At 50.6% G+C, this 18846-nt stretch overlaps 1 protein-coding gene across 2 annotated transcripts in view; it reads right to left on the reverse strand.

Annotated features, from left to right (window-relative positions):
* Positions 1–18846, reverse strand: part of CACNA1E (calcium voltage-gated channel subunit alpha1 E) — a 413895-nt gene that overhangs the window by 176508 nt on the left and 218541 nt on the right. For both annotated transcript variants that reach the window (XM_053915565.1, XM_053915566.1), the window contains exons 6-8: positions 17891–17994; positions 16406–16558; positions 15040–15221 (exon numbers count right to left, since the gene is read on the reverse strand). In XM_053915565.1, coding sequence (XP_053771540.1) covers positions 15040–15221; positions 16406–16558; positions 17891–17994 — 439 coding nt within the window. The remainder of the gene's footprint in view (positions 1–15039; positions 15222–16405; positions 16559–17890; positions 17995–18846) is intronic.

Genomic DNA, 18846 nt, shown 5'->3' on the forward strand with positions numbered 1-18846 from the left:
TCCTTCAACAAAGATCACATCATGCCACTCATGTGCTCAAAATACTTCAAAGATTTCCTATCAAATGCAAAACAGAGCCCAAAGAGACCCAATGTGCTCTGGCCCGTCTCTCTCTGATCCCCTCCTCTCCACATCCCTGTGTCTCGCTGGTCTTCTTGCTGTTCCTGGAACCCGCCAGGTACCACCCTGCCAAACAAGCCACTGTGAGGTTTCTCTCCGAAGCCCAGGAAAAGTCCATAGTCTTTACGTCCCCATGGCACTTGAGCCACGACGCTTTATCACGGCACCCACTGAACACAGTCCGTCTTCTCTCCTTGAGGGGGGAAACGGCACTGCTTCTACCACCCACACCTAGCATGGGTCCTGGCAGGTAGGAGGCCCTCTCCATTTGCTGTGTAAATGCAGTCAAACTGAATTGCCCAAACACCCACCAACTCCCATTCTGCTCTGACTGAGGGCAGCAGGGAGTAATGGAAAGATCCTGAGCTCTTCTAGTTAACCAACACGAGCTTCCGAACCAGGCTTTCCACCTGAATAGCTGCACAACCTTGGACGGGTCACTTAACTTCTCCGTGCCCCAACTGTCTGACCTGTAAAATAATGAGCCATCAAGTCAAGTTCAGGATTACTGAAGAATTAGTGGTCAGACATGTCAAGTGCCCAGCACAGTGCCTGGCACACAGCAAGTATAACATAAATGGCAGCTAGTATTAGTCTTCACTTGTCATTCCTCTCTCCTTCAGGCATTACTTAATGTTCAAAGAGGTCCCTACCATGTGTGTTTTGTCTGAGAGAGGAGAGGTAACATGGTGAGAATGACGCAGGAACATATGAATGGGAGGGGTGACGGGCTGAAGCCACGGGAAGCAAGATGACCAACAGCAGCAAGAGACGCCCTTTCTTCCCCGAAGCCAACCTCTGCTCCCCACTTAGCTGACCGTGGCTGTAGAAGCCACAGAGTCCCCACAGAGTCCCAGCTCCTCTGAGTGCCAGGATGGTTCTCATCAGAGAGACTGGTCGCCAAAGCAGAAAAAGATATGCCAGCTCTCTCAAATTAGAACAGGAATTTAATTAAGCCAGGAGAGAAATGAGAGATGGAGAGGGGATTACAGCCCGGAATATGTCTTTCCTTCGAGGCGAGGGGAGGAAGCAGGGCAGAGGTAGACTTCACCCCCACTCACGACCTGCCCCTCCCGCCCTCCCTCACACCCCTGCTCCTTCCTCCTCTTTTGGAGACCTGGGCCCCAACCCCAAACCCAGTCTGTGTAAAGCTCCCCCTCAAGACATATGTGCTGCTGACTCATCCTCCCAGCTTGTGACAAAGCTTAAAACTTTTAATTCCTCAGTTATTATCTTTTCTGGCTCTTTCTACTTCATCCTGCTTCACATCATGAATTATGTACAGTACTTCTGGTACTCAAGAAAGACCCTTTATCAAATCTGTACAAAAGAGAATTTGTGAGTGATTCTGATCCACCCAGAGTCGCTTGAAATGGCAAAGAGCTGCCCAGGCTTCTATATTCACACACCGGCAGGCATGCCTGGGGACACTCTGCCCCTCAGAGATGAGACCCCTGAAACTGCATTTGGATCCAGTGACCGTGGCATGTCCTGAGAACATTCTCCCTTACCTGCCTGCCCTCTGTTAGGATGTACGCAGCCCGGGCATGTCTGTGATCATGTCGGGCACCAAAGAGGTGGGGAGCTACCTTTCTGGGGGTGGGGGTGGAGCTCACTGCAGACTGGGCAATCTGCAGGGCTAGGCCATGCCTTGGTCCATCTATTTATAAACTGTAAATCAAGGTATGTCCACAGGTGGCTGCTGCCCAAATGCCCGAGACACAGAAAGCTCTTCAAGATGCTCCAGCAACGGGGCTCCAGGTATGCAAGCCGCACAGCACACCTGTGCCTGACCCTCCTGAAGGGGAGAAGAGGTACGATGATTCTTTGGGCCCCTTCCTCCGAATCTCCTCAGCCCCTCCTCCCACCCTTCTCCCTCCTCACTGACTCCCCCCCTTGCTAAAGGCACCTGAGAGCCAGTTTAACCTACTCTGCAGTTTCTTTAGCTCTAAATGGAAGTAGTAAGACAAATGCAATAAATAACTTGAGTACAAAGGAGAGGCATGTGCTCCCGCTTTCATGGCCACACACGCACACACAGACAAAACACACACAGTTCCTCTCTGTGGGAGCCTCTCCCAGGCTCCATGTGCTGACAGCCACAGCTGCTTCCAGCAGCTCAGGAGGGCAGGCAAGGTTTGCGTTCCTGGGCAGATGAGGTCCTCGAGGGGAGACCCAGGTGCTGGCTCAATGAGGCAATGCAATCTGTAGTCACAGGAGGTGTCCTGGGAGGCCACTTCGTTGGGGAGCATGATCTCGGTGACTTGGCAAGCCACAGGTGCCTCTCTGCTATTCCTTCCCAGCTTGTTCTGGTGGCATGCTCCCTGAGGGGCTGAGAGATGCCACTCTGAAGCAACCCGCTAGGGAAGGGGGGCTGACCACCTGGGGAAGGTGAGGAGAGGGAGCCCTGAGTAGAGAGCCTAGGACCAAGGGAAGCTGGAGACTGAGCTGTGCCACCTGACTGGCACCCCCAGCCCTGCTCGTGTTTGGGGGACACGTGAGTCCCAGGACTCGAATGTGACTGATGGGGCGGCAAGGGAGGCATGATCACTTGGGTGTGCCTTTCCCTCTGGGTCACAGAGGGCAGCCTCTCTGATGCAGTAAGAAGGCTGCAGGGTGCAGGTGGGGCCACAGGTGGGGCCACACCCTGACCATTCAGATAAAGGTGGAATCCCCTTCGGAGGGATGTGGGCTCCCACTCCCCCTTTCTTTTCCACCTCATCTAGAAATCAGCTGCTGTTTTTATACAAATTACCCAGGGAGTGGGGGCTTGAATTTCTACCATCACGGAAATGGCTGAAAAGGGTCATGGTATTAGGTTTTGTGCACAAAGCAAAGCAAAAGATCCCGCAATATTTTGAACTGATCCACCTTTCTTCAAAGGGACCCATTGGCCATCTCTGCCAAAATGCACTTAAAGATGGTATGCAGAAAACTGCACTGTGCGGCTCAGTACTAGAAACCCTAGTGTCGCTGCTGAAATGCTTAACGTACTTCAATCACACCTTAAGTTTCTAAAGCACATCTCAGTGCAGAGAGCACTCTCACATATTTCATTCTTTCGACCATGGTATGAACTCAGGACTGAGTCGGTGTTCCGACTTAACAGAGGAGGAAGAGTCTCGTCAAGGCCATGTGACCTGCCCAAGACCCCGGTGTAGGGGAAGGGGACTTAACAAAAAACAAAACCTGGGCCTGAACCCAGTCCTCCGAGTACAATCCAACGTCTAATACTGTGCACTCCCGGGGTACGCACTATACTAACCTAATTGGTTTTCTAGGATGTTCCCTCTTGCTTACAAGTTACATAAGCAACTACTAATTCCTGTTAAAATTAATGTAGAAAGCCTAGCGTCCCCCGAGTGAAAAAGAAAACTCAGGCGCCAAGCTAACAGCAATGCTGTGTTCACACGTAAATTATTTATATCAGTGTAATGATATTAATCGAGCCATCTCTTCGGCAAATAAAATCTACATTATATACACTGTTTTGGTTTTCACGGATTTCACAGAATTTCCACAAAACAAAAACAAAATATATGGGCTTGCAATCGGGTCGTTAACTTTGCATTTTGCCAAGAAAGGACATTATCGTTTTAAATTTTTAAACTGTCTTTCAAGCTGAACAAATTTCATTTCATGAAAAACTAAATTGTCATTATCTTCTCATTATGTCAGACTGGTAAAAACTTTTTTTTTTAACATTTGTTTTATTGTTGTTCAAGTATAGTTTTCTGCTCTTTCCCCCCCACCCCTCCCCACCACCCCAGCCCTACCTACCTCTCTCCCGTTTCCATCCCCCCTTGTTATCATTTCCACCCCCCCTTGTTATTGTTTCCATCCCCCCCTTGTTGTAGTCCATATGCCCTTTATAATTGTTCCTGCAAACCCTTCACCCTTTTCCCCTGTAATCCCCGCCCCCTCCCCTCTGTGGTCACTGTCAGCCTGTTCTCAATTGCAGTGTCTTTGGTTATATTTTGTTTGCTTGCTCATTTTGTTGATTGGTAAAAACTTGACCAAGGGCTCAGTCCGGGCCCATTAGGGAACACGCTGTAGAAAAACGTCGGGTCTGCCCTCAGACGTCCGAAGCGCCAAGTCCTGAAAGCACCTTAGGAGTGGGGCAGCTGCAACATCCGCGTGTCACCAGTCAGGGCCTGCGCAAGTTAGCGAGACCTGCATGACCACTTCAAAGGTGCTCAGGAGCCATTTTTATACCAAATACAGGTACGGTTTTCAACCTGTATAAACAACACTGTATTACGGAGCCAAAACATGTCGTGAGAGCAGCCCCGACACAGAGTCGGAAACATGATGGGAGAGTTTGTCTTTTGTGCCTTTGAAGCAGCCAGACACCCTCTTTGAATAGGGGGAGAAAATTGCTCACTTAGCAAAACCGAGTTTATATATGCTCAGCTCATAGACGCAAAAAGTCATAAAAAGATCATTCATAATGAGGGCCAAGAGTATTTTTCAAGGCACTTTCTGAAGTTTCAGCTCCTGTAATTGCTACGAGACTCTTTTGTGGCAGGAACAGCAGGCGGTATTAGCCCCATCACTAAGGACTAGGCTAACGCGCATTTGTTCATTCAGCTAGTGCACTTAGGGAGAGAGGTGTTTTGCGTGCAATCACGGGGCTTGTGGCAGGAGGGGATCCGCAGGCCATGGCAGGATCCTCACTCTAAGCATCAGATCCCAAGCTGATATTCACAAAGGTAAACAGTGAGCTTGTTAAAAGGTCCAAGCCAAAGGTGGATTCAGCAACGAAGAGTGATTCAAGAAACAAATGGGTGTGGCATGTGGGTGTGTATAGGAGTCTTCAATCTGGGGACTGTTCTTGGTCACCTTTCATCCCAGTGGACAGGACCTGCTTTTCCTTCCTTCTATTCCAAATGCCTAACCATCTCTTGGATTGCCTAGGTATGGGTCTCTTTAAGAGGATTTCAGAGCCAGGTTCCAAGCCAGGGAGGCCAACTGTGTCACAGAAACAAACTGCTAATTACACACAAGCCCTCTGTAAACACTGAAATAAATTACCATCCCCCGCCCCCGTTGGTCCCCCCGCCCCCACCTGTCACAGGAGAAGGAAGCAGGGAAGCAAGCTGGAGTGGAGCAGGACAAGCAGACGGTGGCAACAGCCCAGTGTCAAGCATGAGTGGTGCCCCTCCTGACAGCAGCTCGCTCACCTGAACCCAGAACCCTGCTGCCTGGCTGACAGCCAGCAGTCTGGAAGCCAGGCAGGTTCTCAGGGCCACTCGGTGAAATGAGTTCACCGCTGGATGCTTACTGAATCCTCGGCCAGGTCCAGGGAACTGTGCTTGATGTGGAAGACGGAATGGCATTTCCACAGGGAAAAGGACAGAGAAACCTGAAAGACAGCTCCAACAGGGGCATCCTACTAGCATTTGGGTCTAGGGGAGACGGCTTGGAGGGAAGATCTCCTCTCCTTTGAGTTTCTCAGGGGGCAGTCAAGGAAGGCTTGGTGGAGGAGATGACACCAGAGTTTTAGAAGACAAACAGCTCAGGGAATTCAAAGCACATGGATGCAAGACTGGCAAAGATGCGACAGGAAGGCACAACGCGGCCAGGCTGAGTGGCAGGAAGGGACCCGCCTGATCTGTACGGTGGGCACAGAAGAGAAGCTCTGTCTGCCTGCCCACCCAAGGTGACTGGTTTTCAGAGGGTCTAAATAATCACTACCACCACCGTGCTTCCTGTGTGCCAAGGGCTTTGTCCAACTCACCTCGCTGAATTCTCACTATGAGTCCAGGGGTGAGCACTAATAATCCCCCACTTTACAGGTGAAGAAACTAAGCCACGGAGGTTAAGTTGCCCAAGTCCCAGAGGTAGGAAAGGTGCATCAGGACTCCTGGCCCCTGTTAGCCCACCTCTAGCGCAGAAATCATTTTTTCATACAAGGTCTTCACCAGAACATCAACACACACAACTCACAAAAACGGATGCCTTTTGGCATAAAAGCCATTTACCTATTTACTACAAATAGATTTATAATTATAATACGAAACACTTATTTGATACAGAATCAGCCGCTCCACAAATGAGGTTGTTTTTAGGAAGAAAAGAAAATCTGAAGCTGGGGTTAGAGATGACTGTCGCAAGTCTTGCATCAGCTTTGGCATCCGGTTTATTTCTGTTTTTTGTTTTAGTTTCACAGCATTGAGAGAATCCTGAATCATACAGAAGAGTAATCGTGCGCTACTTCTATCACCTTCTGTGAGCCAACCGGCTCAGGCCTGAATTTTTTAAAAGACAGACACAGAACGACACAATTCCTGATCGACAGCACTTTGGCACGAAGGTGTGACAGATGCGGAGACGGCAAAGACACTCTGCGACAAGGTCTGCACCAAGCCGACGCAGCCCGCGTGACCCTGGGTGGCCTCCGAGTGTGAACATGCTGGTCTGTAACACATTGGTCACGTGGGACTTTTAAAATGAGGGTGCTTTTCTCTTGTGTGATGTTCTGTGCCCTCAATTCTAAAGTATACCCTTCTTCAAAGCTGAGGGCGTTAGAGCTCAGATATATGAATATGTAACATGCAGAACGCAGTAGGGTTTTGTCCCCACTTGATAGGGGCTATAAGACTTTCAGTGGATCTTATGTCTTGGATTCAAGAAAATATGGTAGTAAAAAGATATATTTTGACAATGAAGCTCGCGACAAATTTTGTGGAGAGCACCAAAGCCATCTACGGTCTCAGTTGTCAAATCCTCTCCCTGTTCAGGGCAAAGGGCAGTGGCCTGGGGATGGCAGACGGGAGTGTGTGACCAGAACGCAAGGAAGGAAGGCCCCCAAGCAAAGTGTCCTGGGGGGATGGGAGTGTCAGCGGGCCTCATTTTCCTTCCCTGAGACACCCCCGTGTGTGGGCCACCTCACATCAGACAAACCCTGAGTCAAGTAGGACCTACTGGCAATCCTTCTAGTGGGGTGGGGCGGGACGAAGGCTTTTTCTTCAGCACTCTCTCCACTTTGCACCCTGACTCACCCTGCCCAAGCCTGTGGAGCAGTGGGTCTCCGACTGCAGGGTGGCCTCAGAATTCCGAGGGAGCGTGTCACAAATACAGATTCCTCCTCCCGCTTCTGCAGCTGCCAGTTCACCGGGCCCAGGCGGAGCCCAGGGATCTGCATTCACACCAACGGCCCCCAAGTGATTCTCAGACTGACCACACAGGAAAAAGTCCTCAGCAAACACTTTTCCAGCGAATGAGACATTGAAGAAAAAACAAATAGAGACCTCTTGGCTTGCCCAGTGTACCAGAGACAGGCACGGTGCCATCCTGCTTGGCTGCAATTCCGTCAGCAGCTGGGCTCCAGAGTGACCCAAAGGAAAGCGCCTGAAAGTGCCCCTGAGTCCCTAAGGCACCACCCCAGTTCATGCCCGCCCTTCCGTCCTAAGGCCTGGTGTTGCCTCAAGACAGAGAGACTGTAGCCTTCGACTGCATGTCGCGTCAGGCACCGGAGGCCTCTGGTCACAGATCAGAGATTAAACCATGGAGGAGAGTAGCTAAAAGAAAGGGACCCCGAGCCAGCCTCATGGCTGTGTACCAACAGCGGACCTGGAGACTGGCCCGGTGCGCGGTGTGAAATCAGCCCCGAGCAGGAGGAAGCGTAGTGTATTTGGAACCAACCCCAAACGTGAAGGCATCTCTGGTTTGACGAATTATTAAGAAACCAAGCTGGCTATGAAAGAGTCGGAATAGTTTCAGGGTGGGGGCAGCTATGGATGGGGAAACGTGTATGAAGGAGAAAGAAAGAAAACCACGGTTTCCTCCCACAGAGGGAGCTGGGAGTAGAGGACGGTGGACCAGCCTCCCAGCCCCGCGGGCAGGGCTCCAGAGGAAGGCTTGAGAGAGGACAAGGAATTAAGGCGGAGAACAGGCCGCCCAAGGCAGCACGGCAGCACCAGAAGCTGCAAACGTAACCGTGTGTTACCGAAGAGTTAGACAGACACTCTGAGGAGGAAAATAAGACTTCAGAACACAATGCCAGGGAGGAAGGTGGGCGGTCCTGGTGGGCGTCAATCCCCAAATGTTCCCCCAAGATAGTCTTCTGAACCAGGCTGAAGCCAGGCGCCGGAGTGTGAAATCTTAGAGGGCTCAGAATGTGTGTGGAACATTCCAGTCACAGCTGACTTTGCGCAGGGGTGCGCACACCTCATTCATTCACTGCCACGCTCGCTCGCCTTCTCCTGGGGGCAGCTGGAGCCCCAGGTCAGAAATCAGCACATTTGGTTTCAGAACTCACGTCTTTCTTCCTCTGTGCAAGGAGACAGGCTTCTCACCCTACTCCACAGATGGAATTTGTCCAGAAGGTTTGGAGTAGTATTTCAAAGAGGACCTCTAATCCACGCATTCCATCCCTCTCACTGTCTCTGCCCCACCTCTTTCCTCCCTTTCTGGTGCAAATTCCACCTCGAGGCTAAGATCACTCTGGGGGGGGGGGGGGCCTCATTTTACTGTGTTCCCTGGCAAGAGCACTCGGGTGAAAGCCAACCCTCCACTTACGTCCTGCCTGAACCTCAGGGGCCAAGTGGGGCCGTAGAAGAACACGCCATGTTCACGGGTTTCACTGTAACTTCATCACCACTGACCCCAAATGGGTCCTGGATGTCCTCCACCCAGCACTCCGACCCCGGCTCCACTTACTCCCTCACTCCCCTAGAAAACCATTTCACATCTTCTCCTCGACCTTCCAACACTTTCCTCCCCTGCCTTCCACCAAGGACCTCACTTCCTATTTCACTGAGAAAACAGAAGCGTCAGAATTTCCACAAACTCCCAAGTCCACGTCTGCATGTCCGTCCACAGGACTACGATAAGGGGTGGAGCTCCAATCAAGCTGAGCCCTCCCTCTGGGCTCTGATGGCTGAAGCCCATCCCATCTTCCACCACCCCTCTCCTTCATCAGCAATGATTTTTAGTCTCGAATGGTTCGTTCTCATCAGCAAATGAATGGCATTTTTTCCACCTGCTCCATTTTCTGGGCTTGCCTTCCAAACAAAACATAACCCAGTGGTCTGGACTCGCTGTTTCCAACGCTTTTCAGAACCTTCTGTAATCAAGCCTTCAGCCTTCAACTGCCCTCACACTGCTCCTGGGCCCTGGCAGGGAGTGCTCAGCCATCATCTACATGCCCAATTGGCAGCACCGACTCAGGTAAGCATCCCACCGCCTGAAGCCGCCTCTTCCCACGGACAGTACCCTCCCCGACTCTCACCTTTCCTCCCCATGCTCCTTCTGGGTCTTCTGGCTGATAGCTCCTCAACTCACCAACATCTCAGTGTTGGAACTCACTTCTGGAACCTCTTCTCTCCCCCAAGACAGATATTCACTCCCTGGCTGTTTTACCCAGTCTTACTACTTAAATACCATCCACACACTGAAAACTTCCAGATTCACACCCCCACCTAGATTCTGCCCTGAACCACTTACCCAACTTCCTCCAGACACCATCCTATTAAGCAAGCGTTGCAAATGCTTAATTCATGTTCAAACTCAGTCCTTCGTCTTCCTCCCAACCTGCATCACTTCTCCACCTTCCTGGGAAAGGGGATAGACTCTCTTCTGGGATCCACTTACCCGCCCCTCTGCGTGTAACACAACTCACGCATGGACAGACGCTAGTGTCAGATTCCAAGTGTCGCCTGCATTACAGGGTCCCAGACTCCTGCAAGGACGCAGGAGCGGGGCAGTGCAGGCAGGGCTATGGGGACAGAACACCTATCGTAGAACATGACTGACCCCAGTACAGGAATCTACCAACTTTCCTACAGGCGGTGGGGGGAAGAGGCAAAACCCCCTGGAATTTATTTATAAAAAACTGTGTGTTTATTCTTACGTTAAACTTCAGTCACCTTCAAAATACTCTCCATTGGATGCAGTGCACCGATTGGGATGTTTTTGCCACCACTCAAAAACAGTTTTTGAACGCATCAATTTTCATGCCTTTTAGTGTTTCTGCTGGTTTTTGTTTCGCCTCTTCCACATCAGCAAAACCTTTCCCTTGGAGGACTTTTTTCATCCAGGAAAACAAACCAAAACAAAGTTGGTCATGGTGAGATCAGGTGAGTAGGGAGGGTAGGGCACAGGGGTCATGCTGGTTTTGGTCAGAACACTCAGCGTGGTGTGGGTAGGTGTGCTCATAAATCACCCATCATGAAATGGGCGAACGCATTGAGTCTTCACAAAAAATTCACTGAAGCCAAAGGCAGCCTCTCACAACAACGCCAGCTGGTACACTGATACAGATGGGTTCCTAGGACACACTTAATGGGGGAGCCAGTACTACAAGGGGCTCGCCATCCAGAAAATAATTCCAGTGTCCCCCCATATACTTGATCTGAGGTCAGCTTGTGCACCTTGTTGCTCTAGCCCCGTAAGATGATGGGAGGCTCCTGTCCCGGATTTGCCAAGTGAGGTTGGACTGTGTTCTGTTCCTAGGTGTGTGGAGGAGGCAGGGGGAGACACTGAAGCAAAGATGCACAAACACATTCCCCAGTCTCCCAAACCCCAGAACTAACAGCCTTCTCTGTAGATGCCATGAAATGAGAGACACCCCAGGAAGCTGGCGATGGCGTTCTTTCGTGAATCTCGAACAGTGTTGTTCTTAGGCATGGCACACAGAAGCAAGCGTTGACAGGGCTGCAGAGAACCGCTGGGAACCAAGTCACAGATGCTGCCCATGGGCAGCTGGGAGAAGGCCGCTTGAAAGAGAGCCACAGGCATGTTAGGGTCCAAAGGACTCCTGAGGACTCAGGAGGACTCTCAGAAAGCATCCAGACCACTCACTTCCTTTTCTTGCCAACAGCCAGGGAAGTCTGTGAAAATCTCTTCCAGCCCAGCAGCACAGAGGAAATGTCCGCATCTGCGTAAGTTTAGCATCACAAGCAAGGAGAGAAATAGCTCGAGCTACAGAAGCGCAGGCAAACAAATGCTGGACTTCAGGAGCAGAAATTAGAGGAAATGCACAGAGGCTGGGAACCCCTGCAGTCTCTGTGAGACATTAGTCCTCACAACACAACCAGCAGCTGACACAAACCCAGATGCCGACAGAGAAACAAGACCAGAACCAGGAGAAAGCCTGTTCTTGGAGTCTCATCTAGCCTAGGTGATGAGGGTGGGAAGTTAATTCCTGGGCCACAGTCTCCTCTGGAAGGTGAACTGCGCTGATCGCAGGGAGAACGTACTGTCCTGGAGAAGAAACCCCTATCCAGGTTAGGAGAAATACCTGAATTAACCCAGTAAAAATGCGGGAGCGTTTACAAGTTGAGGAGACCTGTGTTTGGAGAGACAGCCAAAACAGGAAGAAGCCGCCAGCAGAACCACAGACTGCTTTGCATTCTTTCTACCACAAGAGAGAGGGAAGCCAAGAATACAGTTGGAGTTTGACCAAGCGGAGTGGAAGTTCTGGTAGAGACTCCAGGTTGCCATGACAATGGGAGCCCCACTGCCCCCTTACAATAACGCATGATAAGGAGAGAAGCTACACACAGATGAAGTTAATAGTGATCAACGGCAGAGAACCATGAGGTCACAAGAGGCATCAGGAAGAGTCTGCACAGCAGCCATGGGATGCAGACGCCGAAAAGCATTTCAGTCGCTTATAAAATGGTTAAACTGAGTCCGCGTGCTTGAGAGTGCTTCCGTGGGCAGTGTAAACTTGAAGGTTCCACTACTGGCTTGGGCATAACTGACACCAGTAAAATCTCCCATCTCTGCTGCCACCAGTAAATAGAAGAGGTGCCAGGCTGGGAAACAGGCTCCCCTTTTCCACGGGGCCTCTGGGAGGAAATACAGCAGCTGGATGAACTGGGCCTGCCCAGAATGGGCAGTAGAAAGGGAGATCACCCCGGTCACATTCGTATTTTATGTGGCAGCGGTGGTGATAAAGGCACAGTGAGCAGATTTCTCTCTATGTAGAAACAAACATACATACATGTGTGTTTATAACACTAAGCTGACTAGTTGTTCATTTTTCCTTCCGTGGTGTGCAACCAGTTCTGATATACATGCAATATTTTGCCACTACAAAATTCTGAGTTAAAATGAAATGAAGACAAATTCTCAGGTAGTGTTGACATGAATGGCCAGAATCTGCAATTTTCAGCCGAGATCCTAGGTGTCCCCACCTCACACTTCTGATGTGCAAAGCACACCAGCAGGTCTGGTAGGCCGAGCAGACTGTCCCGTCGGAGCCATTTTCTCCCCCGCTCTGACCCTCCGTCCTGTCCAAGCAGAATGGCTGAATCAGGGTAAACAAAAGCTTGTATGACGGGGCTTCTCCATGGATCGCCAGCCCTGTGCCCCACACAGTGGGGAGTCCAGTGCACTGGGCCTGCTCCCCCAGGGGCAGATGCCCCCAACTCCAGGGTGTGTGCCCAGCTCCTGTAAGAGGGCACTGCCCAGGTCACGGCTCACACCCCAGTTCCCTGCTCTCTCTCTCGTTCCCTGGGGGCCCAGACCTGGGCTTCGTTCCACTGGCTGACAACGGGGTGCCTTAACCACCCAACTTCTTCCGAATCAAGGAGGAGTCATCAACCTCCTTATGACTATCGCCTCTGCCTGTGGGCTCCCAGCTCCACACCCGGCCCCTAGAGCCAACGCTTTGGAAGGTGATGTCATGTCACAGTGGACTTGAGGTCACTCTGCCCATGAATAGCCAGCTACTTACTGGTAACCAGCCCACAGCTCAACTTGCTCCTTCAGCCCCAGGGGTAGCAGGAGGCATTCAGTAAAATGCAGTTCGATGGTCGATGGGCTGGCTGGGAGCCCACGCACTGAGAGGTTTCAGAGGATCTACAGCTCAACCACTTCTCCTCCCTGCTTCCTCAGTGGCACAAGCCTAGAGAGCAGAGCAGGGTCCCTGTCCCTTTGTGTGACCTCCAAATATATGTTGGACAGATAACTAGGGAGAGATGGGAATTTGAAGAGAGCACCATGAGAGCAGGATTCTGGTGCTCTTTTTCTCCCTGTTTCCCTAATGTCTAGCACAGTGCTTGAGACATAATAGATGCTCACTTAATCCACGTTGAATGAATGAACAAAGGAACTAATACAAGTGATGAGTGATTCTTCAGCTGTGCTCTGCCTGTCCCAGTGCCATCTGGGCCTTGGCTCTGGAAGACCAACAGATCACACCTATATCTTCAAAGCGACACTTCTCCTTTCAGGCTTCCAATACATTTATCACATCACTTAGGTGAGTCTACACATATAATTTGAAATATATCACTCCCAAAGCCCCGCAAATGATGCCCGCCACTGTAGGGTCAGCGCTGTAACCACTAGAGGCACCTGGCTAAACTGAGTGACAGGGCCTCAGGACATCCTTCACACTTCCAGTGAGGAGTGACTGCACTCCTCAATCTTGCCTTCCTGCCCTCCGCCCAGCCACCACACCACAACTGGTGAGAATCCCAGAGGGTTCTCAAGGTTTTCCTAGGTCACACGTGAGCCCTGGGCTCGCTGCTCCTTGGGACTTCTTCACGGCCCTTTGGAGCGCTAGCCTAACAGCCTGTGGCTCATTCCTGCAAGCTCCACCCTGCCTGCCTCAGCCTGTGTGGGGATGAATCCAGGTCAGGAATGGACGTTTACGAAGCACCTACTGGTACAGGCTTCACACAAATCCTGGCTCCTCGGGCACTGCGATCTGGTTGAGTGTCTGCTAAGACACAACATTGCCTTTCCCTCCAGTACAGATGATGTCCAGAGCTGCTTCTACAGGGACCTTTTTATAAGCCACACTGTGCCCCACCCAAAACGTTTTATGCAGATGGCATTAGGTTAAAAGAAAACAGAGGACACCTTAGGGAAAAGACCAGCGGTGGGAGTGCAGGTAAGAGAAATAATTGTTCCGAAGGTATCTGCCCGGGGGTGGGCTGGCCGGATGCATAGGAAGGTAGAGACCTTGGTAAGCACCTGCTTACAAAAGCAGCCTGCCCAAATGGCTTTGCCCACCTAGGCTCCCTATAAACCCAGTCACAAAAACACCCACTCCCAACCCTGTCTTACTGTAGAACTAAGACCTGTGCCACGCCCTTCATAACTTGTTCCAACCAGACTCTGGGAGGCAGAAGAGACTTCAGTGGTCACCTGTCTTAACTTCTGTCCCCATGCAAGAATCCCCTAACGTCCCTGACTGGCAGCCAGTTTTGTCTCGGGTGCCAACTCAGAAGCTTGCAAACATGTCTGATCATATGAATCATGAGGGGCCCTTGTAAAAAGCTCACCAACCATTCGAAGTGACACAAATCAAACCCTGCATAGAAAGGGCCTGGGAATCTGAACTTCCACCGGCTTCCCTAGTGAGTCTTACAATTCAGCATCTTTCTTATGTGCCTGTAATGCAGTAGTTCTTGACAGTGGCTGAATATTAGAACCAGCTAGGAAGCTTTAGAAAAAAAAAATCAATGACAGGCCTTTACCCCTAGCTATTCCTACTTAATTTGTCTGGAGTGGAGCCCGGGAGGTGTAAATTTTTAAAGCTCCCAGCTGATTCTAATGTGCAGCCAGGGTTGAGAACTACTGTAATATCTTCCCAGACCAATGGTAAGCTCTTGGAAGACAGTAACCAAGAAATATGTACCTCTCGGTACCCCTCACTGAATCCCACCGCCACGTCAAACCTGTCACAGAACATACTCTGTAACTGCTGGTCTGGTCTGATTTAACTAGTTGTTCACCCATCCGACGTGGGGTATAATTTCCTGTATTAAGAAGCTGTGTAATTCCATTTAGCAAGAGGCCAGACAATGGAGGCTAAGATTTCCCACGGCTGAGTACACACACACATGCATACGCTTGCACATCCCCAGCCCTCCCTTTCCCCACACTAACCAGCCCAAACGATGCCAGAAGCCACATTTCCACCTCTTGCTCCCGCTCCTCGCCCTCTCTACTCACATTGTACAGCACGGTGGTCCACCCTTCCATGGTGATGCACTGGAAGACAGTCAGCACAGCAAAAAGGATGTTATCGAACTGGGTGATCCCGTCGTTGGGGCCGATCCAGTCCCTGCATTCGTAACCAGCAGGACAGCCCTGCACGCCACACGGGTGAGGGGGGTCAAATCCTTCCAGAATACCTGCACGCACATTCGGAGGGTGGGGGATAAACCACATGGTGCTCAGCACGAGCTGGAAATGACCCCAGGAAGCCACAAGTATGCAATTCTATTTCCCACAGAAAGATACGTCCTTCCTTGTCTCGGGCTCCCGCCCATCTCTGGCCGCTCTGCACCTCCCACCTCGCACATCGTGTGTTTAACTCAGTGTTTCCCAACCTCCCCTGAAAATGGAGCCGATCCTCCACACAGCCCCGACTTTCCGTGGGCCACGGGCTCTACCCTCACCCGCGCACCAGAAATTCACGGGGCTGCATCACACAGAAAGGCCTGAGGTGAAGGCAGAATCTTACTGATGTTCTAAACCTCACACGGCAGCACAGACCCTGAGTTCTTTCTGGGTCTCTCAGGGACGATCATAAACTACAATCCCTTTGGTGAGTCATGCCCACTCCCGACTCTTTGTTTTTTCTGGTCTAAATTCATGGTCTTAAATAAAAGACAAAAGTAAAACATAAAAATCTAAGGTGAAAGGTGTCCTTGGAAGATCTTTTTCATAAAAAAAAAAAAAAAAAAGATGGTGCCTAATTTGGCTTCTTCAACCTCTCCCCTATCCCCTTTCCTCCCAGGACCCTCTACTCAACTTGCGAAGGACAGATGAGACACAAAGAGGTGAGATTTTGGAGCCTGTGCACTGCCCAGTCTCCTGAGCACCCTGCCAGCCAAGCTCAGCACTGCCTCAGCTCCTCCACACTGTGTGGGGGTCACAGCAGGGAGGGAGGAGAGTCTTGACAGGGACCATGGAGGAAGAAACGTCTTCATGAATATGAAGGGACCAAGTCCTAACTCGGACTCCAAGATCTCCCTGGCCTGTGGGCCAGAGGCCATTGTACGAGGGTCTTTCTTCAGACAGGTTTCTGTCAGGCATCCTGCTACCATTTCTACCATGGGATGGGGGAGCCGAGACCTCCTATTTGAAATCCGCCAACTGCAAACGGAGGTTATCAGCTTTGCAATATCAGTGCCCCATGGGGGTTCAGTGTAGGCCAGTTGGGCCTCACAAGGCTGCTGACTCAGAAGTTTCTGGTTCTGTTTCTAGAGCTGGGACAGAACACACTTATCCAAGCCGTCTCTAAGGACTGCCCGGAAACGGCCCTGACCACGCGTGGGGAGAAGCAGCAGAGGCCAGAAGCCAGAGAGCCCACCTGAATTGTTCGTGAAGCACGCGCGGTGCAGCTTCCCGCTGTAGAACTCCAAGCCGATGATGGCGAACATCAGGATGGCGAAGAAGAGCAGGAGGCCGATCTGCAGGAGGGGCACCATGGCCTTCATAATGGACTTCAGCACGATCTGCAGGCCTAGGAGGAAGCGGGGAGGACACGCGGAGCCCCACTTAGCCCCATCCAACAGAGCGGGCTCCGCTTCCCCTCCCCCACGAGGAGGAGGGCAGGAATGCCATAGAGGGAAAAGACCCGCTGGTCCTGAAATGATCACGACAGTTCGCAAAGGGACAGGCAGGGCAAGTCAGCCCAGGCTGCCACCCCTACTTCCCCCAGGGATCAACCCCTTCCTCCTCCTCACCCTGATCTCTTACAGGCCTACTGCCCTTCCCCATTTGTTTCAGCCGTGTTGTGTTCCAGGTTCCTCTTAGAGGGTAAACTTGTTCGAATGTGCCTGTTTCCTAAAGGGACTCAGTCCTAGCCCTGGCCAGCGGTAAGACCTGTGAGAGCAAGGACAAGTTCATCTTCCCCATCATCCTGTCTCAGGCCCGGCTCTCCCAGCCGCTGCTGTGAGAGCAGATTTAGTACAACCACTATTCATAAAACACCACGTCCTCTGACCCAGAGGTTGTACCTCTAGGGTTCTAGCCTAAGAGAATAATCAGAGATGTGAATAAGATTGAAGTAAAAGGATGTTTGCCACAGCATTATTTCTAGTTGGGGGGGAAGAGAACTAGAAATAACCTAGTTGCTGGATATTTATCCAGCAACACAGCAGTGGCCGAGCAAGTCATGACCCATATAACATACTATCATACAGATTTTAAAATATTTCTTAAGAATTTTTTTTAAAAAGATTTTATTTTTTAGACAGAGGGGGAAGGAAGGAGAAAGAGAGGGAGAGGAACATCCGTGTGTGGTTGCCTCTCGAATGCCCCCTACAGGGGAACCTGGCCCCAAACCCAGGCATGTGCCCTGTCTGGGAATTGAACCGGCAACCCTTCAGTTCACAGGCCGGCACCCAATCCCCTGAACTACACCAGCCAGGGCTATTTCTGAAGAATTTCTAACGTCAGGAAAACCGAATACTTACGGCAGGATCTAAAACTATATATACGGTATGATCACAATTATATTTAAAGATGCACAGGAAAATATACTGAAATGCTAAAAGTTATTTCTGATAGGATAATGAGTGCTTTTCATTTTTATATTGTCTCGTGTTTTGTATTTTCCAAAGTTTCTATAAAGATCTTTCATTATCTTTTAAATCTGAAAAAAAAAGCTGCTAAATTTAAAAATGAAATGTTCTGTCAGGTGGCTGCATCCACGCTATTTATTACTACTGGGGCTCACTCCCAGGAGGGACTGTTTCTTGTTCATCCCAAATTCTCTTAGACCTGGACCCGGCCGAGGACGTATCACGGCAGCTATTACTGGTAGAGTAGGAAGAAGAAAGACGGTGCTCACTGGGTATCCCGGACACGAGCTTCAGGGGCCTCAGGACACGCACGGCCCGCAGGGTCCTCAGGTCCACGTGTGTGTTGAAGTGGGTTCCTGCAGTGGCCAGGATCCTGCAGATGGAGACACAGAGGGTCAAAGTCACCAGGGCCGGGCTTTCTCCCCCTGTCCCATGGGGGAAGCTGGGTTAAAGAAGCATCCACCTGGAAAGCACGCAGAGCTGATGCTAGTTGCGTGTGGGCACACCTGAGCTGGGGCGAATCAGCTGTGGTTCCAAGTGGAATTCAATTTAGCCACACGGACTTCACTTTGCAAAGAAGAAAAATGTGTCCTCATAGCAGAATCCTAGTTCCAAATCCTGAGTAAAACACAGGCCTCCAGCATCTGCCTCATTCCTGTTCCATACACTCCACTCTGCTCCTTGCAAACCTCCTTCCCCTCTTTCCAACCCACCAAAGCCCTCACATTTTAAAAAATATTTTATTTATTTATGTTTAGAGAGAGGAGAAGGGAAGGAGAAAGGGAGAGAAATATTGATGTGAGAGAGAAACATCAATTGGTTGCCTCTCGCACGCACTGTGACTGGGGACTGAACCTGTAACCCAGAGTGGGTGTCGAACCAGAGACCTTTCTCTTTGCAGGACGACGCCCAACCAACTGAGCCACACTGGTCAGGGCAACCCCCCTCACATTTTTTATTTGAAAATTTTCTTAGATTCCTGTCTCTGATCTCCTTTAGAGAATTTCTCTGGATTGACTGCGATAAAGGAGGAACTCACTCTTCTGCACCTTGACACTTAGAATTTTTACCAGACAAATCAATCACATAGATGCTTATAATTAGAGAATAACCTTACTGGTCCCCATACAGTATTTCACCATTTTCCAAAATCCCTGTGACCCGGATCTGGTTTCTTTGCTTCCATTCCCACCTTCCACAGCCATCTCCAGGAACACGCACACCA

The sequence above is a fragment of the Desmodus rotundus genome, chromosome 12, assembly GCF_022682495.2.
Source record: "Desmodus rotundus isolate HL8 chromosome 12, HLdesRot8A.1, whole genome shotgun sequence".
Classification (NCBI taxonomy): Eukaryota; Metazoa; Chordata; class Mammalia; order Chiroptera; family Phyllostomidae; genus Desmodus; species Desmodus rotundus.